The 24685-nt window shown below is 43.7% G+C and overlaps 1 protein-coding gene across 2 annotated transcripts in view; it reads right to left on the bottom strand.

Annotated features, from left to right (window-relative positions):
- IKZF3 (IKAROS family zinc finger 3) overlaps positions 1 to 24685 on the bottom strand; it is an 83608-nt gene that overhangs the window by 8563 nt on the left and 50360 nt on the right. For both annotated transcript variants that reach the window (XM_083147220.1, XM_083147219.1), the window contains 3 exons: positions 24348 to 24515; positions 22742 to 22852; positions 21057 to 21173 (listed from right to left, as the gene is read on the bottom strand). In XM_083147220.1, the coding sequence (XP_083003346.1) occupies positions 21057 to 21173; positions 22742 to 22852; positions 24348 to 24515 (396 nt within the window). The remainder of the gene's footprint in view (positions 1 to 21056; positions 21174 to 22741; positions 22853 to 24347; positions 24516 to 24685) is intronic.

Consider the following 24685-nt stretch of genomic DNA (forward strand, 5'->3'; position numbering starts at 1 on the left):
TACACAAAAGAATTGTTGGAAGTATCCAAAACTAAGGTAGATAATATGAATAGAAGAGATCTACTTAAACCCAAAGAAAAAATTGAAGGGAAATCCAATTCTAAAATGACCGAATGGGCTTTCTTTTCCCAATACGGTTCTCACCATAGACAAGTTGAAACTATCATCAGAAGAAACTGGCGAATTCTTCTCGATGATCCAGTCTTGGGGACAGCAATGCCCCAGAAACCTAGGTTTATATACAGAAGGGCACCATCCCTAAAAAATCTTCTTGTCAAGAGTGCCCTAGTAGACAAACAAGGGGGCAGTGAGAGAAATAAAGGATTCCATAGGTGTGGATCATGCCTTATGTGCAAAACCACTAGCAAAAAACCCTATGAAAGAAAAACTACATCCTTTGAAGTGAATGGTATTAAACATAAAATCAATCAATTTATTACTTGCCATTCCCGTAACGTCATATACCTTTTAGAGTGTGAATGTAATCTCATATACATCGGAAAAACAACTAGAAACCTCAAACTCAGGTCAGCTGAGCACATATATAATGTACGAAAAGGCTTAATGACTCATCCACTATCGGAACACTTCACAAAAAAACATCAGAAATGTGAAGGGGCAATAAAAAGATTTCTAGGCATACAACAAGTTGTCAATAATTGGAAAAATAGAGACCTGGAAATAAAATTAGCCCAGAACGAAATGAAGTGGATTTTTCTTTTAAATACCCTTGCTCCAAACGGCCATAATGCAGACTTTGAGCTTAAATGGTTTTTAGAAGATTAAATGTTTTTATCATGTTTTATGAGTTACCAAATTTTACCCTGCATGAATTATCTGTTTTTATCTATTGCTTTTATCTACTTTTTATATAATGTTTACATTTTTATCTTTTTCTCTCTCTTTTTTATATAACCATGGATTGTCCGTACCTCTGTACCAAGTTAGGGGGACTGGTATTCCCGGTATTTAGGGATGGACATTACCGGAATACAAAGTACGGTATAGACGGTAAGAGGAATTCCAGTCCACCCTATAATTAAACAAAGAATGTGGCTTATAGAAGATTTGCCAGCAAAACTGCCCTCAACAAAGATGGCCGAAAATCTATATCGTAATTGCAGAGGCATAGATAAGGAAATTCTGGCCACAATATGGAATCCTTTGGTGTTTATAAAGCTACCCTAGAGGTTTTCTATGTCCAAGGAGCGCCTAAAAAGAAAAAGGAAGAGCTTAGAAGATCGCCGCATATTACCGCGAAACCGGAAGCGGAAGTGACATGACGCGACTTGGAACGCAAACAGGAAGTGCCGTGTGGAACGCACGGCACTTCCTGCCCGCGAAAATCGCGGAATACTGATTGGCTTCTGAGCTAACTAGAGCCCAGGAAGCAGGTATAAAAACGGCTTCTGGGCACATGACAAATATACCCAGCTTGAGAAAGAGGACATTATTGAAGTCCTCGAAACGCGTTGCTGATGACCACAAGCCACTGCACTTTCTGACCGAAGCACCTTGGCACCTGACACTTTATTGCATTTGCACTTTCCTGGAGACGCACAAGCACTTTACTGGGACTCTGGAGACATTTGGACGCAAGCTCACTGCGGTGGTGCCGCAGACTGGTTCCATCTTCAGTATAGCCCACCGCAGTGCATCCACATGGTGAGATACCCATTCATTTCCAGACGGTTAAAATTACATCTGAGACCAGAGTGCATCCACGTCCCCATAGGAGCATTGCAAACAGTGTTGTATTTTGTATTGCTTATTTTTCGTATATGTTTTCTTTTATGTATCCATTGTATTCTAATAAATCCTGTTGAAATTAATTGGATTTGTGTCCAAATAACATCTTTTCAGGTATAGTGCGCCAAACTCTATATAAACTTTTTTGTCTAGCATTCTAACTTTGGGGGTGGTGTACCCCCACATTATATTGGAGTTGGCTGCACTATATACCTGATTTATTGCGCTCCACCAACCACAACACCTTCTTCATTTACATATTGTTATTTAGTGTCAATCTCATGCTAGCAAATGTTACGAGGAATTCTCTCTCCTTATTAACTAAACATTTTGTTTCCATACTGTAGATGTGCTGCACACATTATACATACAGTATAAGGCCTGATACAGTGGCAGACTCTGATCGCACCATTGCTACATGTCTGTATGCAGTGGTAATGTGCGAATATGCAAAACATAGCACCAGGAGGCATCTTGCGTTAGAAGATGCCTAATGCAGGCTTCTGCTGTGGCGTCTGACCATAGGACTTGGCCATGACCATGACCAGAAAATTGGGTAAAATTCCAACATTCAGCATGACCAGAAAATTGGGCCAATGCCCTCATATTCTGCAATGCTGCTTGTTGTCTCCGCCATTAGATGGCAGCATGTCAATCACTGCGTTTGGGCAATGCAACCAACATCGTAGCCCCAGATCTGCCCCTGTGCAGTATGGCTTCTACACAGACTTAAGAACATCAGAGATGTCTGTAGACATTGGGATTTCAGACATCTCTGAATTAGACCCATAAATACCTATAACATTACACAGGGCCTGATATATGTTAATTTGCAGGGCTTATCGAATGACCGTGCATGCGCACAGTACGCTCAGGGCCGGTGCAAGGCACCGGAGCGCCCCAGGCGAGTCGGGGTGGGGGCGCCCCGGTGCCGGGGGGAGGGGGGGTGGTACCTGTGGAAAAAACTTGCAGCCCCGGCGTCCCTGCAGTGCTGGGGTGGTCAGGGGTGTCCGTGCCGTAGGGGTACCTGCGGCGCCGTCATGTGTATAAAGCTGGCTGCGGAAGGAGGGGTCCCTGTAGTGAATAGAAAATAACTAGCGCTTCCCGCGCCGCCGCGCGCATAGCGCTAGTTATTTTCTATTCACTACAGGGACCCCGCCGGCCGCAGCCAGCTTTACACACATGACGGCGCCGCAGGTACCCCTATGGCACGGACACCCCTGACCGCCCCAGCACTGCAGGGATGCCAGGGCCGCAAGTTTTTTACACAGTTCGCTGGGGGTGAGGGGCGAACTGCCGCCCTCCAGGTGCCGGCACCCTAGGCAAATGCCTAGAGCTGCCTGGTGGTGGCGCCGGCCCTGAGTACGCTGCCTCACAGGCTGCCTGTAGGTGATAGGGTGTTTGTTGGTGGTAACGCAGTGTATTGCCAGGACTGTCCCATAAAATGCAGGAGTTGCCTGGGCCTTGGAGGGGAAGGTTGCTGACATCATCAGCGGACTCCTTCTCCCCAAGGCCTTTGCAGCACTGTGTAAGTCTAGATTTACTTGGTGCTGCAAGCAGGGGGAAAATCACTCTATGGTGAGTGCTTTCCCCCCTGTGTGTGTTCATAGAGGGGACAGTGTACAGGGGTGGAGTCTGATGGGTGCGGTGTCGGGGCAGCATTTACCTGATTGCCTGGCTCCTGCAGCTCAGAGTCTGAAGTACCGGTATAGTTCAGAAACCTGAAATGCAGGTTGAGTATCCCTTATCCAAAATGCTCGGGACCAGAAGAATTTTGGATAACGGATTATTCGGTATTTCAGAATATTTTTATATTTCAATTATGTATCTTGAGGTATCTTGCATTTATGCTGTATAAACACATCAAACACATGAAATACACACACATATATTTCATTTGTGCATAACACAAGGTTTCAAAACATGAAACAAAGTTTATGTACTATCTCAGATACTGAATGAGAATGTCAAGCAATAATTGCCTTACACATATTTTGTGCCAGTAACATATCATGTCGCCAGTAGTACCAGTTACATATCATGTCCCCAGTAGCGCCAGCTACATATCATGTCCCCAGTAGTGCCAGCTACATATCATGTCCCCAGTAGTACCAGTTACATATCATGTCCCCAGTAGTGCCAGTTACATATCATGTCCCCAGTAGTGCCAGCTACATATCATGTCCCCAGTAGTGCCAGCTACATATCATGTCCCCAGTAGTCCCAGTTACGGTACTTGTGTACTTTCACGGCTCCCATCGCATGCCATCGCATGCCAAATGTAGTGGCATGCGATGGCATGCGATTTTTGCAGTTTTTAGCATTTTTAAAAATCGAATGCGATCGCATTGCATGCGATTTTTAACAGAAATGCATCCAAATGCATTGAAATTAGTATCAAACATGTTCAATGGCCCCCAAATGTCATTTTTGAGGCTGTACCACCCCCACTATCAACGCAAACCCGAAGCGCGGTGAGCGCAGCGAGACCGCGAGGGGCGGCGGTACGCGTCCTACAACCTTTTCATACCCCCACTATCAACGTCGGCGTGGAGTTGAGAATAGAAAGTGTGGCGAGCGCAGCGAGCCCCGCGAGGGGATGCGGACACCTGTGAAGCCCGCGAGGGGACGCGTATACCTGTGAAGGTATCCGTGTCCCCTTGCGGGGCTCGCTGCGCTCGCCACGCTTCGGGCTCGGTGGCTCGCTGCGCTCGCCACACTTTCTATTCTCAACTCCACGCCGACGTGGATAGTGGGGGTATGAAAAGGTCGTAGGACGCGGAACGCCGCCCCTCGCTGCGCTCGCCACGCTTCGGGTTTGCGTTGATAGTGGGGGTGGTACAGCCTCAAAAATGACATTTGGGGGCCATTGATCATGTTTTATACTAATTTGGATGCATTTCTGTTAAAAATCGCATGCGATGCGATTTTTTCCTATACGATGGACATCGTGGGAGCCGTGATTGTACACAAGTACCCCAGTTACATATCATGTCCCCAATAGTTCCAGTTACATATCATGTCCCCAGTAGTACCAGTTACATAATATGTCCCCAGTAGTGCCAGTTACATATCATGTCCCCAGTAGTGCCAGTTACATATCATGTCCCCAGCAGTGCTGTTACAGATGTCCCCAGTAGTGCCAGTTACATACAGTATCATGTCCCCAGTAGTACCAGTTACATATCATGTCCCCAGCAGTGCTGTTACAGATGTCCCCAGTAGTGCCAGTTACATATCATGTCCCCAGTAGTACCAGTTACATATCATGTCCCCAGCAGTGCTGTTACAGATGTCCCACTTTCTGGAATGTATGGTTTTCGGAATAATTTGAATAACAGCTATTCGGATAAGGGATACTCAACCTGTACTATATTCTATATTCATCTAAATTAATTGTACCAGCTTTGTACTACAAAAACAATGACCTACTGTAGGTGGTCCTAACATTGATAATCCATTGAGAGATATAAGAATAAGAACATACACATGCAAGCCTAAAGTTGATGAAGGGAACATATGCAAGAAACATAGATTTCACAATACTAAAGAACCAAGTATGAATTTACCAGCCAGACACAGCCCAATCATAATGTAAGTTGAGTTGTGAACAGCAGGACACAAAAGATTACATCAGGAGACTATGTTACAGCAATGTTATACCTGGGAAACACCGCAGGGTGCAACCCAGCTTCTCAGGTTTATTTACTGGCTGCTCTAACTCACCGCATAACAGGTTTTGACAATACTCAGCTACGGCGGCATTTCACTTGTTGAAACCTTAGCATCCCTATGCGGAAAGGTTCATATCAATCACTGTGTGAAGTAAAGTCAGTTCCTCAGGAGGCATCATTCCATGTAAGAAAGTTATGCGCACAACACACCTGCTTACGGCTTAACTTACATTTTGTAAAAGTGTAAATTTAACAATCACCTACAGTAATGGCAGGGCTACAAGAAAACCCACACGTCACCCACCGCTGGTCTGCCTCATGTGATGGGAACTTACTGCTTTAAAAGAATAAAACAAATTTCTCAGAACAGTGGCTGGTTTTTCATGTATGTTATATTACATATGTTCCTATTTTCAACCAATGCGTGCTCACTGTACTCCATACTGCAAAGAGCTGCTTAATATGGCTTAAGATGCCATGTAACATAATGGCGACTGTTCTTCCAATAATAATAATAAGAAGGAAGAAGACGACGAAGAAGAATGCCTAGAGCTGTAGTCCTAGTGCTGTTGTCCAAATTACAGTCATATTGGAAGACAAAGTGCCAAATTTACTTATTTTGGGAGGAAATAAGCAACAAACAACCTGAAACAATACATTTTATTCTGATGGTGTCAAATAAAGAAAAAAAATTGCAGAAGAAGCCCAATATCAGAATGATACATAGTCCAGAAGGAATGAAGACTGCAGAGTATACTCTAATGACTGTCACTTCACAACCATTAAAAGATTAATAACAGAATAACCTTTAAACAGTGCTGAGTGGTGATAAAATGGCTGATTAACACATTTTACACTTCCCCTGTTCTCATAGCCTTTTACACCTCCACATAATTTGGTGCTAATCCTCTAACCACATACACTTTCAGGTATTAAAGTAAACCTCCTGAATGAAAGAAGTGTCATGAAACTGATGGATCAACACTTATTACCAATTTGTACATATCTCTAAAACAGCAACATGAGGTATTCAGTAAGTGATGTGTGAAGAGAACTAAGCAGCACTGACCATGTTTTATGGCAAGGACTGACAAAGTAATGACAAAGTTCTATGGTAAGTAATCAAAATATGTTAAGCAATGAAATAATGGAAGCGGATATTTAATACACATAACATTGATACAGCACATTTATCAACGTTGAATACCTTGTCTAAGACGCGGTCATAATGCAGACACCATGATGGTGACAGTTATATTAGCATTGCTTAAATGTGGACAGACAAAACATCAGCATCCTTGCAATGTCAACATGTTTACATGTAAGTTCACTGATTGGTAAATGGCTGGAAGTATCCACCAATCAGAGCGCTGATAGTCATTCATTATATGGGTGCATGTGGACCGAGAGGCATGTTAGGATTTTTTTATTTGGTGCATTGCCCTAGGCCTATAATCTCATTAAGAGGATCCTGGCCTAGCCCAGTAGTTCTAAAACTTTGTGCCTAGACGCCCTGGGGTGCCTCATGTTGGTGGTCCTGCACCAAATCACATTATTTATTGCCAAAGTGATAGACAAACCCAGTAGTAGTGGCTGCCAATCCTAATCAGAACAATTGTACACCACCGCATACTTGAACCAGAGTGATAGGCAGGCAAAATTTACTTCATTCTATATTTGTTCCCAAAAATTCTAAAAAATAAAAAAACTTTTATCTTAGGGGTGCTGCAAAAACAATACTGATACTCTGGGGCACAGTGAGTACAAAAAATTGTGGAACCACTGGCCTAACCTGAATATCAACATTCTGGCAATGTTAAAATTCCACACATCAACAATTCAGCAATGTCAACGTGATGAGCAAGTTGACATTATGATTGTTGACATGATAAATGTCTGCCTAGTATAACATACCTTACTTTCTCTTAATTAATCCAAGCTCAACTGCCTTTTTTTAAATACATACAGTATATGTTGAGAACTTTTTGTTTGATAATGCATTAAATCGTATTGTAAGTAAAGCCACATTTCAAAGTCTGTGTATTTTTCAGACAAAATAATATACTGTATATAGGGGATGGGTGCTCCACTGCACAAGCACACCCTAACTGTATGTATGAGATGCTACCTTGCAGAGACTTGTAATGCCACACACAAAGAGAAAGAATGCTGGTGCACTATTCAAACATTACTGATTATAATACATTTTGCAATAATAAAGACAACACTAAAGGTGTCATAAAAGTGCTGAAATAAGTGTTACATTGTGATGCCCTGAAGCACCCAAGGCTGTTTTCTCAAGAAACAGTCTTGGGAGAAACGCACGTCGGCATTTCTGTGGCGGCTGCATATGTACAGATGGAACCAGCCTCAGCCAGCCCACCAGCGCTACATATCCATAGTGCTGGCAGAGGCTGTTGGGGGCGGAGGGTGGCAGACAGGGACGCATGAGTGCCCACTCATCAGCAAGGCAGTGGGGACCAGGTGCTTCCCTGCCAGTCTCCGCTCAGGGAGACAGGCAGGGAGTGGGCAGCATCGGGAGACGACTGTAGGGGCTTCCGACAGAATGGGGTGCGTGATTGTCTCGTATATGCACAGGCGCTGCCCGGCTGTTCCCGACCCGGTGTGTGGCCTGCGCATGGAGATTCAGTCATAGGTCGCAGGCCGCAGCGTGGCATCACCAGCACCCGAAACTCGCTCGCCGGTGGGCCCTTCCCAGCCTCACGCGCCATACCCAACGTGCCTCCCACCCGCCCGCGTCATTCCCGACGCCTGCCCCACTGCCGCCTGCCCCCTCCACAGCTCCCAAAAAGTAAGTTATGTGGGGGGTACAGCAAAAATGCCCCGGGATTGGCACAGGCGTCATTCTTCACACCCCATTCGGTCAGACTCTGGTGGATGGGCGGGGGATGGCGCATGGTGATATAATCTATTAAAAGCGGTTCCATCTGTACACTGTGAAATTTATATAAATCAGGTCACTGTGCCACACTGCCAATAATACTACTGTGTGAGACTGCAAACCATGGGGAGATGCGAGCAACTATGGCAGTGCCGCCATCACAGCATAGGGGTTGGAGCACTAGTTATGAGCCACATGCTGGGTAGAAGCACATGTATACGAGTGTGTTATCAAACAGCAGTGTGCTTTAGAGTCTGAAGAAAGGAGATTATATTTGTGTTTTTACCACATGTCGCTCTGGGACACATACCCGATTAGGCTCATGTTACACCTAAAGTTTAGTTAAACAAGTGGTGTATTGTAGTCAGATGGACCCAAAACTCTCTAACAGAGGTGTGTATTTATCAGGAATATGAGCAGTGTGTATTTAAATTTAAAAAACTGCTTACCAAATATGCAGTGGCCATTAAAAATGCTATTTTTTCCGCAATGGGTTGCATCAACATATCCATCACTAGCCCTAGTACTTCCTAGCGTTTATCACCTCTTTGGACTGGGTTGAAATGTCCTCTCAGAAAGACAAAAACTCAGAATTTTTTTTAGAGTATAGATGGTTTATATTTCTATTTGTTCAATAGCAATTAAAGAAACATTGAAAAATTGCTTCCAACTCACCAAATGGCATAATCTTGAAGTCCTTAATAATGGTGCTCCATATTTGTGTTTGTGTAACATGATTCAAATAGGATGGCTTTGTATTCCCCTCCAATGATTCCCTACTGTCCCTACATGTTTAACCATTTGAGTGCCAACATCTCTGTGACAGATGAGCAAAATATCCACTAAAATGCCAGCATCGCTCACATTTGTTATATGAATTCAAATAAAAAATGTTAATGTAAAAAAAAGACTATATTTCCTATACAAGGTGAACATTACAGGTCATTGTGATGAATAAAACGTTTGCTTGGTCATTTTCACTTCTAGCTGAATTGTGATGTGATATTTTATTATATTACTCCCATCCGGACAAACATATTCCACAGCCAATCTATTTATTTTTCCAATTAAACAGACTCATTGGACTTTATATAATCTGGGGACTTTGAACACCCATGTCTAACACCTGTCTTTATGTATGTTGATATATTGCTCTATGTGGTATTATAGTAGATATGTGTATGTGTGCTGTCACCTGTAATTGTCTCAAGGGGCGGGATGTTATAACATCCGCGGCCCCCCTTCGCCGGACATCGCATTTTTAATAACGGCATATGCTATATATGCCGTTATTCATGCAAGGGACAGCTCTTGCGGTAAGAGCTGTCCCTTGCGATGCGGTGCCGGCACTGGACTTCCGGGTCTGTGACCCGGGAGTCCATCTGCGCATGCGCAGACCCCGGCGCCGGCCGCAGGGCACGCTGGGAGGGATCCGTGACGGATCCCTCAAACAGCGCTGCGGTAAGAAGCCCATAGGCTTCTGCAGGGATTCGCCAGCTTTAGCTGGCGATTCCCTCCGCAGCGCTGACACTGCGGAGGCGCCATATAGCATATAGAAATGCGGTAGAAACCCCGAAAACGGGGTTTTTACCGCATTTCTGCTATATAGCATCCCGCCCAAAGCCCGAAAACGGGGTTTTTACCGCATTTCTGCTATATAGCATCCCGCCCAAAGGGCGGGATGCTATATAGCAGAAATGCGGTAAAAACCCCGTTTTCGGGGTTTCTACCGCATTTCTATATGCTATATGGCGCCTCCGCAGTGTCAGCGCTGCGGAGGGAATCGCCAGCTAAAGCTGGCGAATCCCTGCAGAAGCCTATGGGCTTCTTACCGCAGCGCTGTTTGAGGGATCCGTCACGGATCCCTCCCAGCGTGCCCTGCGGCCGGCGCCGGGGTCTGCGCATGCGCAGATGGACTCCCGGGTCACAGACCCGGAAGTCCAGCGCCGGCACCGCATCGCAAGGGACAGCTCTTACCGCAAGAGCTGTCCCTTGCATGAATAACGGCATATGTTATAGCATATGCCGTTATTAAAAATGCGATGTCCGGCGAAGGGGGGCCGCGGATGTTATAACATCCCGCCCCATATGTTATTATAAAAAATATATATCATAAGCTGTGGCTGCTGCCTGATCCCTCTGTATCAAGTCAAATGCTATAAATAATTTTATTATGTCACTTACTTTAATCAAGATTTCAAAATTGCTATTACTGTGAATATTGGACTTTCTTCACAGTCACATGGTTCATACTTTATTATACAGTATAAGAACAGAAATTCATTGTATTATTATACAGTAAAAAGTATCCACGTTTATTATCCTCCATGAAGCAATACTGTTACCAGCACATTCCAATTAATGTTAATGTAATCCTATTATGTGATGTTTTCTGCCTGTATATAAAATTAGGTAAAGTGTTTTCGTATATGGAGGTTATTATGGTATAACATATAGGGCCAAATGTAATAGGGTGAGAGTTTCAGAAATTGAGAGATTTTGGGAGAGTTTTCCCATTTTTTTTAAAGTGGCAATCAGTTACATGGCAAAATCAGCATGATTTTGCCATGTAACTGATTGCCACTTAAAAAAAAAAACAGAATTGTTAGTCAGACCATGGAATGTAACACTGTAACCCTGCGATGGACTAGCATTTGTGCACATGTGCGACCTTTGTTGCACGTGTAATAATTGGATTGGTGGGTGGTATAGACACCTTGGCGCTCCCTTATAGTTTGGACAGGTGGTGATGTATACTGTGGGGATTTCTATAATGGTAAATGAGAAAATCACTTCCCTGATTTTTGTATGATGTCTCCTGTATGTGATTCCTCACTCCTTCACTGTCTCCCGTTGTCACGCAGTCGGGGAGGATGAGACATAAAAATAAAAATACACAGCAATGTGAAGTGTCGTTTAAATGAAAATATTTCTAAATAGCGTTTTCCTCTGGGATATAGATGTGTTATGTGGCGTACCAAACTCACACAAATATCGAAAGGTATAAATACATCAAGGTATCTTTATCCTATTGTATACGATGGCGTACCATTACTCACGTAGATTCGTGATGAGTGAAACACATCAAGGTATTTTTTTCTTTTTTTGTGGTTTATTTTCAATAAAAAGAATTTTTATGGCAACAATTACATCAATTAAAAAACGGATGAGAAGTGGTGAGTGCAAAAACAGAGCTCACTGCGGTTCCAAGGTGGGTTCAAATCCGGATATTTTCCCCACAGTGTACAGCGCAGGATAACTGGTTTCACTTACCTTCCTTCTCTCCGTATATAGTACACTAGACCTGGATCAACATGTTTCGGGAGTTGTACTCCCTTCCTCAGGATTTGAACCCACCTTGGAACCGCAGTGAGCTCTGTTTTTGCACTCACCACTTCTCATCCGTTTTTTAATTGATGTAATTGTTGCCATAAAAATTCTTTTTATTGAAAATAAACCACAAAAAAGGAAAAGATACCTTGATGTGTTTCACTCATCACGAATCTACGTGAGTAATGGTACGCCATCGTATACAATAGGATAAAGATACCTTGATGTATTTATACCTTTCGATATTTGTGTGAGTTTGGTACGCCACATAACACATCTATATCCCAGAGGAAAACGCTATTTAGAAATATTTTCATTTAAACGACACTTCACATTGCTGTGTATTTTTATTTTTATGTCTCATCCTCCCCGACTGCGTGACAACGGGAGACAGTGAAGGAGTGAGGAATCACATACAGGAGACATCATACAAAAATCAGGGAAGTGATTTTCTCATTTACCATAATAGAAATCACCACAGTATACATCACCACCTGTCCAAACTATAAGGGAGCGCCAAGGTGTCTATACCACCCACCAATCCAATTATTACTTCCTGTAGGGTTTTGGGAAACCCCTTTCGGTACAGACCAGGCAGATCCCGATAAGTAAGCGCCACGTTACTCTACTACACCAACCAAAACTACTTTGTTGCACGTGTGCACAAGCCGGGCACACGCATGCACTGCGCATGCGTGCGTTGCCTCTCCTGGCTTGCAGGAGAGAGGGGAATAGCAGCGTGTGATGCCCCCCTCTCTCCTGGACCTCAGCGGTGCACAGAGCGAGCCTCCGGACCCGCCGTGAGTCCAGCAGCTCTCTCTGCGTGCCTATCAGGAGGCGGAGCCTCCACTTACAAGAAGAAATCGGCCCCTCTGGCCAGTCTGGCCCTGCTGTAACCTGTTACCTGCTGTGAACTGCTGTTTATCCATCGATTCCCACCATGGCCCTAATGGTGTGTACACTAGTTAGATGTGCCTTAAGATCCTATCCACGATCTGATCAGATAGGATCGTGGATAGGATCTTAAGGCACATCCGATTTGCATCCTATCTTGACTATATAGTGCAGATCTGCACTATATAGACAAGGCAGCCAAGACTTTCTGGCTTCCGATACGTGAACGCGCATCGGGATCGGATCGGGATCGCAAGGGTTAAAACTCTTGCGATCTGCATCCGATGCTGATCCGATGTTGACTATATCGTCAACATAGGAAAGGAAATCGGACCGTGTGTACACAGCATTACTGTGCCGAGTATGTATATTCTCCCTATACTTACGTGGGTTTCCTCTAGGTGCTCCAGTTTCCTCCCACAATCCAAAAATGTACTGGTAGTTTAATTGGGTCCCAATAAATTAACCCTAGAATGTCTATGTGTGCATGTACATGTGGTAGGGAATATAGATTGTAAGCTTCACTGGGGCAGGGACTGATGTGAATGTTCAAAAATCTGTAAAGTGCTGCGGAATGTATGTGCGCTATATAAGAAACTGTTAATAAATAAATAAATGTCCTAACTGCTGTAGAAGAAGTAAAGGTGATGTTTGAAGTTGACTGACAGTCCTATGCTGGCTGCTTCCTACATTTCAGGACTCATTCCCACATGTGCAGGTCCTGCTTATGCTCAAAGTACTGAACATTGGTACTTTGCAGTATGTGCCGCAGCAACAACCAGACCTTATTGACATACTTTCACACATTTATAGTGCATGCAGTCAATATCAGTGACATATATGACACATTATAAAGACAGCTCTAATGTTCACTTACTTTTACAGTATGACTTAATAATAAAGACATGAATGCATTTTTATTACGCACTATTTTAGGAGAGAAAAAAAAGAACATTTTTTAAAGTGAGACTACTGTAGGTGGGACTGTGAATGCCTTTCCCTACACTCTCTACATGTTTTGCTTGTAGGAAATAAAAAAAATTGCCATTGTACATTATATACATTCATCAGCCATGATATTAAAGCCACTGAAAGGCAATGTGAATAACAATGATATATCATCACAGGGCACCTCTCAAGGAGTGGGATATATTAGGCAATTGATGTGTGGGAAGCAGAAGAAATGTGTAAGCAAGTAAAGGATCTGAGCGACTTTTGACAAGGGCCAAATTGTGATGGCTAGATGACTGGGACACAGCATCTCCAAAATGGCAGGTCTTGTGGGTTCTTTCTGGTATACAGTGGTTAGTACATACCGGAATGGTCCAATGAATCAGCAATAGGGACATGGGCACTCAAGGCTTACTGATGAACATTGGGAGAGAAGCAATAAGGTGGTCTGGTCTAATGAACTTGTGTTTTCTTTTACATCATGTGGACAGCAAGGGGCGGGTGCATTGTTTACCTTCAGAAGAAAGGGCACCAAGATGCACTACAGGCAAAAGTCAAGGTGGTCCATACAGTGTGATGTTCTGGATAATGTTCTGCTGGGAAATTGGATCAGGGGGTCTTCAACCCGAGGCCCGCTGAGTTGTTTTGAGTGGCCCGCCACCTGCTGCCTGTCATTGCCGTGTAAAAAAAAACAAAAAAAACCTTCCGTGCTAATCCCCTTTGCATGTGGGTCACGGCGGAGGTGGATGTGCAGTGGCTGGGGCTTGCGGTACTGTGCACGGACATGCGCATTGTGTATTTCCTGACACGCACACCCGTCCCGCCCGCGCCCTTTCAGTGAAGAGAATGACAGCTACCGCCAGCCCTCTGACGGAGCTGTTGTGTTTCCTGAGGCCTCTGCCAGGGACACGGGGCATCTTGTGACATTGCAGAAGATTCAGGCAGGTTTCTTGGGATGGGGGAGCTGGCTAAATGCAGTGTTAACTACAGGGGGCTGGCTGCAACGTGGTGTTGACTATGGGGGGGTGGGCTGGCTGCAATGCTTTGCTGACTATGGGGGTGGGCTGGCTGCAATGTTGTGCTGAACATGGGGGGTGGGTGGGCTGTGCAATGTGGTGCTGACTATGGGGGGCAATACTGGGGCATTTTGTGAGGGACACTACTGGTGGCATTTTATGAGGGACACTACTGGTGGCATTTTATGAGACGCACTGCTGGGGGCATCATATGTATAAGCAGGAGTATTAGGGGCATTATAGTGCAAGGTGTAATGGGCATCATGGTGTGTGGCATAATGTGTAATGGGCATGATGGTGTGTGGCATAATGTGTAATGAGCATTACGGTGTGTGGCACAATGTGTAATGGGCATTACGGATAAACAGTGTATATTGATTTAATTAGCCTGTCATTGTTTGGGCTTGATTTGTGAGGCATACTAGGTCACTGTGTGGGCCTTCATGTTTAAATGTCAATGTGCGGCCTTTAGCCAGCCAACTTAAGCGTGGAAGGACAACAACCATTCCTGCTGTAACCAATGTCTGGTCATGCAGGTTGCAAAAGTGAGATGTCAGGTAATGGTTTTCCTGCTAGTTCACACTCTTATAATTAGACCACGCCCCTTAGAACTAGGCCACACCCTTTTTGGGAGAACAATTTCTTCAATATAATATTAAGTATGGGGAGCAGCATTTTTTTCTGTTCGCACTGGGACCCTAATTGTCTAGAAATAGCCCTGGTGCTGACTATATATTGGGGGTGGGGTTTATGTGTATGGGCAGCTGTGCCAACTATGTATGCGTGAGCTGTATTGTCTGTCTATAAAGGGCTGTGCTTTATGGGGGCTGTGATGTCTATCTATGAAGGGCTGGGCTAAATACCTCAGTATAGATTAGTGGCCCTCGGGCTTCGTTGAATTTTTTAATGTGGCCCACAGTGTCGTAAAGGTTGAAGACCAGTGATGTAGATATTACTTTGACACATAACACCATCTAAACATTGTTACAGACCAAGTACAACCACATTCCTTCAAAGCAAGTGGCCTCTTTAAGCAGAATAATATGCTATGTCACACTGCATATACAGTTCAGGAATGGTTTGAGGAACATGACAGCCCTGGTGATTATCGGACGGTCTCACGTGCGTACGATCCGCAGTGCTAACAAAGCCAGTGATGGCTAGCCCAGTTTTTCCTTTATCCAGATCTTCACCTATTGCAGTGGTTCCCAACCTTTTTTCTCTCCCGTACCCCTTGATTAGGCTTTTCATTTATGAGTACCCCTCCGCTCAGTTTGAAATATCCACAGTACTTATGAGTGGAGTGGAAGTGAGCGGTATGAGTGTCCTTATATTAAGGAGTAGTAGAGAAGTAGTGTGCAGTAAGGAATAGGTTCCCTCTCTGTCTGGCCTCTGGCTGTGTACTGTCTCTGGGGTTCCGGCTAATGCCTGAAGGATTAATGCTGCTGTTTCCTACACACTGTGTCAATGCAGGGCAGATGATCACTGATGTCTGTGGGCAGCGCAGCTAGCTCCCAGTGGATTGCTGGTCAGGCAAAAAGGAGATGCTGATGACGCTGCAGATGGAACCGGACGTGATGCAAAATTGTTTGCTCCGATGGCAATGGGAGATTTCTTACACCATCAGGAGACTTATTTTTCTTCTTCCGCCATTACCAATATTATTTTCAAGTACCCCCAACTGATCTGCAAAGTACCCCCAGGGGTACTAGTACCCCAGGTTGGGAACCACTGACCTATTGGATTAACCCCAGGAGCACCTAGACGGGACACTCAATACATGCTCCATCATTGTAGGACTCCTATGGCTACCTGGCAACTACCACTACTGCTTTATTTCCATTGAAGAAGCCCCAGTCCAGTTAAGGAACATAATTGTTAATCAGTGACCAAATTTAGAGCATTGTATCCCCATGTGCCAATATATATATTTCTTGCTTTAATGAAGTATGTTTGAAAATTATTATATAATTTTATATAAATAAATTGTTTATATGTGTTTTAGAAGATACCGTTCCCCTTTTTATTATTTTTTCACTGGACGCTTACCACTGACACAGACCACACACCAGCTGCCTGCCATCGTTGCCAAGAGCAACAAAGTGTCCCCAACAACTGTAATCTCCCTGAAACTTATTTAAAAAAGTAGGCATGTATGGTGCAGAAGATGCCTGTTGCAGTGTGGTCTGTATGCAGAGGGTAAGACAGGTCACCTATTTACATGGGTGGGTAAACAGCAACAAGATTTTCATGATTATTTATTAAGCACCTTCTAGAGCAGGGATGGGGAACCTTCAGCACTTCAGCTCCTGTTGAACTACACATTTCCAGCATGCCCTGCAACTATTTTAGTATGGCCAAATAGCAAAACAGTGGCAGGGCATGCTTGGATGTGTAGTCCAACAACAGATGGATGGCCGAAGGTTCCCCATCCCTGTTCGAGAGGATAATAGTTAAAATCTGATTACTTACCATGAGCAACAACTCTACTTATAAAAAAACAAACACTTTAGTACATATACCGCTAGGTGTCTAGGATCCTCTGCAGGGGAAGAACGCCAGTGAGGGGAGGGAGCAGGGCCTCCCAGCAGCTCTCTACGTGTTTTGCACTAGACGCATGCTTTATACCATCTGCTCAATTATATATAAGCTCCATGCACAGAACTCATATATAGGCATCATTTCCTTATTCTCATGGCTGCACAGACAGCCTAAACGTCTTTGCATAATACCCTCACAATAAAAACATTACACTTGCGTGTATCACCTGCCGTCGATCTTCCTGCTGTGTAAATGTGAAACAGAAAGATTCATCTCACAAACCTCACACCTAGGAGACTGTCAGATCAAAAGCAGATTATGCAGCGGACCCTTAAAATAAAATGTGGTTGATCATTTCATTACAGAGGTGACATAAAATTTGTCTGAGTTCTCTTCTTTCCCATGAATAGTTTATGGGGTATGTGTGACACTTTTCATTATGGTTTGCTTTCATTTTATACAGAAAGGGAAAAAAAAAACCTCATTAAACTGATATACAATAAAAAGCCCATGTCATTTTGATCTGTTTCTTTTCAATGTGTTAGCTCCATGTTTAAGACAAAAACCAAAACTGTAATCATTATGACCATAGCTTTATAAAGAATATGCAATATAATGTATTGTTCCTTTGTGCCACACCTGGTATTAAATGAGGCTGGGGTTATAAAATAAGAGGACTGTATATTGACAATATATGCAACAATGCATTACATACATACATCATTTTAAAACTTTTTACAGGGAACTTTGTAACTGAACCGGTCATGACACCGTCAAACCATACATTTCCCCAATAAAAAAAAAAAAAAATATATATATATATATATATATATATATATATACCCAATACACATGTTTGTTTGAAGCATTTAAACCGACTCCAGAGTGCCGTTTTTTTCCCTCTTGGGATCTTGGACTTATACTTCATACCATCTCTTGGCACCTGGGGCAGCTGACCGATTAAACTATTTGAGTGCCGGCAGACTTTGGAACATATATATATATATATATATATATATATATATATATATATATATATATATATATATATAATGTCCAGGATGTCTGAGGTAAAAAATGTCTCAGGTGTGATATTTTTGAGGGGGGCTAAGGACAGAGAACAAGAAGTTAGGCAGTGTGAACTGAACTATATAAAGGAAACAGGCTAGTGTCCCATAGGGAGAGGCCGTGCTGGGGCCGTGGAATAGGCGAAATTGGGCTCCACCCTGACAATATGGAGCAGCATGTAAGTGCCGCTTTGAAGAGCGAGAAAATCTATATTCGCTGTGTGGGTGCTACAGTATGCAGAGATTACTGTAAGAAACCCCAACCTTTAGGGGTACCCTAGAAGAATGACGAGAGGTAAAGTCTCAGGAGAGGACAATCTGGGTGAAACCATGCATCGTGCGAAAGGCCCCACCATCGATGAGTCCACAATAAATCCTGTGGTACTTGTGTAGTTTCACGGCAGCAGCCTAAGCTACGTTTGAAGCTACGTTGTCAGCGTAGCCCAACGGCAGCCCTGCGTAGTTAGCGTAGTCACCATACTGTCCTTGGGAGTTGCAGCTCTGTCCCCGGCGTCCCTGGCAAGCCTAGTGAGCGCCTCTTACACAGCGCCAGTAACCACCAGATCCCCTGCGCTGGCAGACGCCGGCAGAGAGGGGATCATGCGGGCGCCGGCAGAGAGGCGCTCCATCTGTCTGAGACACAGGCTTGTGCGTCTCAGTAAGTATTGCAGCAGGGTATGGCAACCGTGCCGACAGGGTTGGGGGTTCGGTAGCACCTGCTTCTAAGGAGGGGGGGGGGAGGTGTGCAAGTGCGTCTCATGCACAATGAAGGATGCATTTGCCAGTGCTCCATGTTACATACTGGCAATTGCCTCCATTTGAAACCCCCACTAACAACGCCAGCCTGAAGCGTCCTCCCGACTTGTTCATACCCCCACTATCCACGTCGGCGTTGAATTGATATTATAAAGTGTGGAAAGTGCAGTTAGCCACCGAGCCCGAAACGAGTTGAGCGCAGCATGCCCCGCGAGGTGACGCGGATTACTTGACGTGTATTCCGCGTCCGCTCGCCACGCTTCGGGCTCGGTGGCTCGCTGTGCTCACCACACTTAATAAATTCAACTCCACGCCAACGTGGATAGTGGGGGTATGAACAAGTCAGGAGGGCGCATACCGCATCCACTCGCCACGCTTCGGGCTGGCGTGGATAGTGGGGGTGTTTCAGGAACACATTCACACCTGTCATGTCAGGCAGGTTAAAATGGTCAATGGTTCCCACACAATGTAATAAGCTCTGACTGACTCCGCTAACTGCGTAACACTGACTGACTACGCTAACTACGTAAGCTCCGGCTAGCCCGTGAACGGGCGGGAACACAAAGCTGATACTGACACTGAACACAAAGCTGATACTGAAAGGGACGGATGAGATGTGCATGCATCCCCTTACAACGGGGCTTCCCCCGGGTCCCCGCCACCTCACCAACGGTCGCCCCGGGTCCCTGCCACCTTGCCGCACCCCCCCTAACCCTGTCCGTCTCCCTGAAGTGGAGACGGACGGGGTTCCCGTCCCCCCACCAACGGGAAACTGGGTACGCACGTGCGTGTGAGACGCATGCGCGTCCCAATCTCTATCACTGGGGCTCGCCAGTGCAAGGGATCTGGCGAGCGCCATCCAAAGATGGGACACGCTCCGTCTGTACTTAAGCGGCCATGGGAACATGCTCTATTGACATTTTAAAATATCACAGGTGCGGCTAATTACTTCACTTGTGATTCTGTGTGGAGACCTGGAAAACGGCTGAGGGGTCCTGAGCACAGAGGTTGAGAACCACTGCCCTAAACGCTAATGTTGTGACATCATTGGCATTACATAACGATACACAATGCTAAATATGGTGGGGGGTGCATACAGGTAAAATCAGAGCTAAAGTAAGCAACAACTTTGGATTAAAAAATGAAAACATTTACCACATACTGAGACACACAAACATCCTGTATCTGCAGTGGTCAATATAAATAATGTACACCACTCCTTTTCCTGCTAACTCTATCCATCTTGTCTATTTCCAGCTCAGTAATACACTGGCAGGAGGCCATGTAATGTCCAGCCTTGCAGTATTGATTAATCCATCAGAGGGATGCAGCTGGAAGTTCTCTGAAGAAAACCGCTATGATTTAAAAAAAAAAAAACACAGACACTCTTCCTCTAGGCAGAAACCAAGATCAATAAATGATTAACAAATTAGAAGTGATTAACAAATTAGAGGATTGCATCTCTTGTTTGGTACCATATTCTTTTGGCGGCATTTACTTGCAGACCTGCAGCTCTATATAAACTTAAATGTTGACAAGTCCTGCGCTGGCTGCAAGCACCTCAGAGTGCCAGGTGCAGGTGTCCTGCTCTGGTAAATCCTTCCTTCCCCTTTCACAGTTCAAGCTTCAACAATTATACATTCTCTTCCATCAGACCCAAGCTAAACAGACGTGTCTGCATTGCATTAATGCATGCTATTTTATTGGGCTGGAAACAGGTTGTGAAACCCAGGTAGCCATATCATTAGGAGGGGAAGGGTGTGTGGGGGGTAGCACAAGATAATGACAGCAAAGACAAAGCAACATTGGTTTACAGCAGTGGTCAGGGAACTCTGTCCTCATTCCCCCACGCAGTGCATTTTTTGCAGGTCTCCTCACAGAATCACAAGTGAAATAATTAACTTCACCTGCGGACCTTATAATATGTGTCTGTGAGTAATTAGTACACCTGTGCACCTGCTGGGTTACCAGCAAAACATGCACTGTGTGGGGTAATGAGGACCGAGTTCCCTGACCACTGCTTTACAGTCACATGTAACATTGCCAAATCCACAGCAAAACAAAACATGGATCAGCCAGCCCTACTGCTGGAAAACAGAACATTCCCTAATCTGGTATTTGTGGAACTTAGCTAAGTCCCTAACTACAGTACTTCTTCCCAAATGGAGTCTCTTACCAATGAACTTTTGTGGCATAGAGCTTTTCCTTTTTGCCACATTGCTGGCTAAGCGATCCAGAACCAGGGCCCGTTCGCTCCCCATTTCTGGCTTCATCTTCTTGGGCTCGTTGACAGCTGCAGTTGGGAAATGGAAGACAGAGTGGAAACAAGTGAAGGGAAAGGCACAATTTAGCTTGCAGTATATTACCCTCCCCACAGTAAACGTCATGTATTTGCCAACATTGTAAAGGCTGTTTTGTGGTCAAAATAACACAAATGCAAATGTCAGATTTCTTGACACAGAAACAAAAAATATAATTATTGCCCATGTAAACAACATTATTGTATCTACACATGCAACTGCCAATGCCAGTCAGGCTACCAAGGTTTGTGGATGTAGTAAAGATACGTTTTATGTCAAAAGATTTGTTCTATAGTAGTTTTCCATCTTATCAGACCCGATGATACTGTATATTAATATTATTTTACGGTTTGGAAAATGAAGGTCTCTCTCTATGGGGCAGATGTATTAAGCCTGGCGAAGAGATAAACTTGAGATAAAGTGGAGATAAATTGGAAGGAGATAACGCACCAGCCAATCAGCTGTGTTTGAAATATGACAGTTTGAAGTTGATTGGCTGGTGCGTTATCTCTTTCCAATTTATCTCCACTTTATCTCAAGTTTATCTCTTCGCAAAGCTTAATACATCTGCCCCAATATGTGATATTTTTAGATGTTCTGCTCACCACATAAAAATAAAAACTGTGATACATTGCTAAATAGTGAACAAGCCATTCAGTTATACCAAATAAATGTCAGCAAAAATGATGAGATACTATATAGATCAGCAAGCTAACAAATAACATTTCATTTCACAAATTCATAAACACCCAGCACAAGAAAACTATACTGTATGTTGTTGGCTAAAACAACAATATGCTGTAAGATGGTCAAAGCCTACTAAGCATCTCCCTATACCCGCCAATCTTAGTGCACAGGCCACCTGCAACTGCCTGCCTTGTGTCTGACCACTTTCTGTCTCTTTTATGTGTTTCCACTGAGCTGGTTTGAGGTTTTGTCTTCTGTCTCAATTCAAGGCGAGCACGGTTATCCTCGCTGTCTATTAGCAGGCATTGCTTCCTGTCCCTTCTCATTTGTGGTCAGTGGAGGAAGGAGAGTGGGGCAAAGGGGGTGGAAGATGGCTGCATGCAGAAGTTCTCTCTTGTGCAGTAGATGATTATCAAAGAATAATGTCTTCTAGAAATATTACACTAAATGTATAAATTGTTACTGATTTCAAGACATGCTGTATGTGCATAACTGACCTATCTGTCATATCCTCTCTCATTAACAATGTCTGTTATCTGCTAACATCTGAAAACGTTTTTGTTTCAGAGAATGTATTAAAATAAAAAATGTCTGCTACAGTGAAATGCATTATTATTTTTACTGCATGCCATCATATATTCTATTCTATCCTTGGTTATACTGTCCGGATACAAAAATAAAAAGCTTTAAGGATAGCACTGTTGGAACTCTTGTATAAGATGAATGAGGAATAGTGCAGATATATGTAGGAGTTATTGTAATAAGTATGCAATATGTGTACCAGGTGAGTAACTAGGAAGTGTAAGAAGCCTCTCTAAAGCGGTCTGCTTAGGGACCTGAGCATCTGTGTTAATGACACAAAGAATAAACCCACCAGATTCACTACTGTTTTGCAAATAAACGCGACACCTCTCCTTGTGTTCCTCCAACGAGCTGCGCTGCTTGTAGCTACGTCCACAGAACTCACACTTGAAAGGCTTCTCCACTGAGGGTAACAAAACAATAGCTTCAGTCTGCATCACTAAATTAATGACATGCCGCATATACTGTATGATAAGGTTTTCTTTCCATATTTAGATTTGGCAGCCTGACACATTGGCACATCTTGAAAAAGGTCCTTGTGACCGAAACGCGTCGATGTGAAGGGTGTGAGTAGCATACAAGAAACTCGCTTTGGATTTTATTTCTTATTTTACTTTTGGTTTTTATGTTTTTCTTATGTACTTTTCATTTTTAGATCGGACATCTTTTTTATCATTCGCTGGACTGTTGTTGAATATTTTTTCTGCCTGCGGCATTACTCTATTGCTATAGGGAAGCTGGAGAAATATTTATTTTATACTTACCTTACTTCAATTGGATCTCTATTATATCAGGATTGAGCATATGAAAAACAAAGATACCTTGATAGGAGTACATACACCCACTGAGAAGTGAGTTATTGGTACACTTTTATTACTGTACAAAAAGATACTTTTATATGTGTCTAGACCATCTTGACTGTGTGAGTGTTGGGTATGCTGATTCACCTTTAATGATTCACTAAAACAAACCTCTATATGCTTTATTTCATCTGTGCCAGTGTGAGATCAGTACTCTCTACCGATGTTTTTTCAGAACATACTTTATTGCATTGAAAAGAACTTACTACACATTGTTTCTTTCTGTTACTATTTTTTTTTATGGTCATACATTCATACATTGAGGACAACAACCAGAATATTCACATCTCCATCTACCAAGCATAACAGGGAACCAATCCATCTTCCTCATATTGAAGGGACTAATAACTTTTCTATTAATGTTATGTTTAGTCGCCCATGGTTTCCTTCTTTCTCCACCTCTTCTTTAATCTTTGCCACATAGGCTTGCCTGTTATAATAAAGCCTGCATATTAAGCATGTCATCTGAAGCATTAAGTTATGACTGGATTTGGACTCGGGCCCACTCATGTACAGTATATGCCTTTATATTTTTTTTTTCTCTGTCACAGTCTCTGAGCTGGTGATAGCTATGTATTACTATGCTGTTCACTGTTTCTTCACCATGATTTCTACCTTGTACTTTCATCCCCACTAAATGCTATACCAGTATGCTCTACCTCCACTGGTTGTAAACCATGCCAGCAGCAACCTACACAGTGCACCCCAGATGGCTGCCTGGGATGGTTCCTCCATAGGCCCTGTGTGCTACATGTGGATCTAATAATACAGGGTATACAGTATCATCCTATTACAGTGAAGTCAGTTTTCACATGTACAGTATGCCTTCAGTCCTTGTGTGGCTCATCTCCCACAGTGTAACCTTTGTAGTGTGTCCAACATGGTTGTCTCATCTGGTATGCTTGTGGATAGAATGATAAAATGACATGGATCTTATGTCTTTCTACTATGTGCCATGTTTATGAGGTATGCAAAGCAACAATAAGTCCTGTGGGAGAAAACCACTCTAGAAATAAGGGTTAGTGAAGATTTTCTCACCAGAATGTGTGCGGAGGTGCCCAGACAAGGCGTCTCTCCTTTGGCATGCATAGCTGCACAAGTGACATTTGAACGGTTTCTCGCCAGTGTGCAGCTTGCCATGTCGGAGCAAATTCCCCTTCTGGGTAAATGAGGCTCCACATTGATTGCACTGGAAAGGACGTTCCCCTGAAATAGGAAAAGGACAACCTTTAGAAGATGGAGCCAGTCTCGCATAGAAAGCAGCACACCAGGTCTTGTCATATTATTATAAAGTCATGGGCAGCATACCACCCAACAAAGTATTTCAAATACAGCATGTGGCCTCTAATACACTGGTAATTCAATCCGGGTTATAA

Source organism: Crinia signifera, chromosome 6 (genome assembly GCF_055691185.1).
Source record: "Crinia signifera chromosome 6, ASM5569118v1, whole genome shotgun sequence".
In the NCBI taxonomy this organism is placed as follows: domain Eukaryota; kingdom Metazoa; phylum Chordata; class Amphibia; order Anura; family Myobatrachidae; genus Crinia; species Crinia signifera.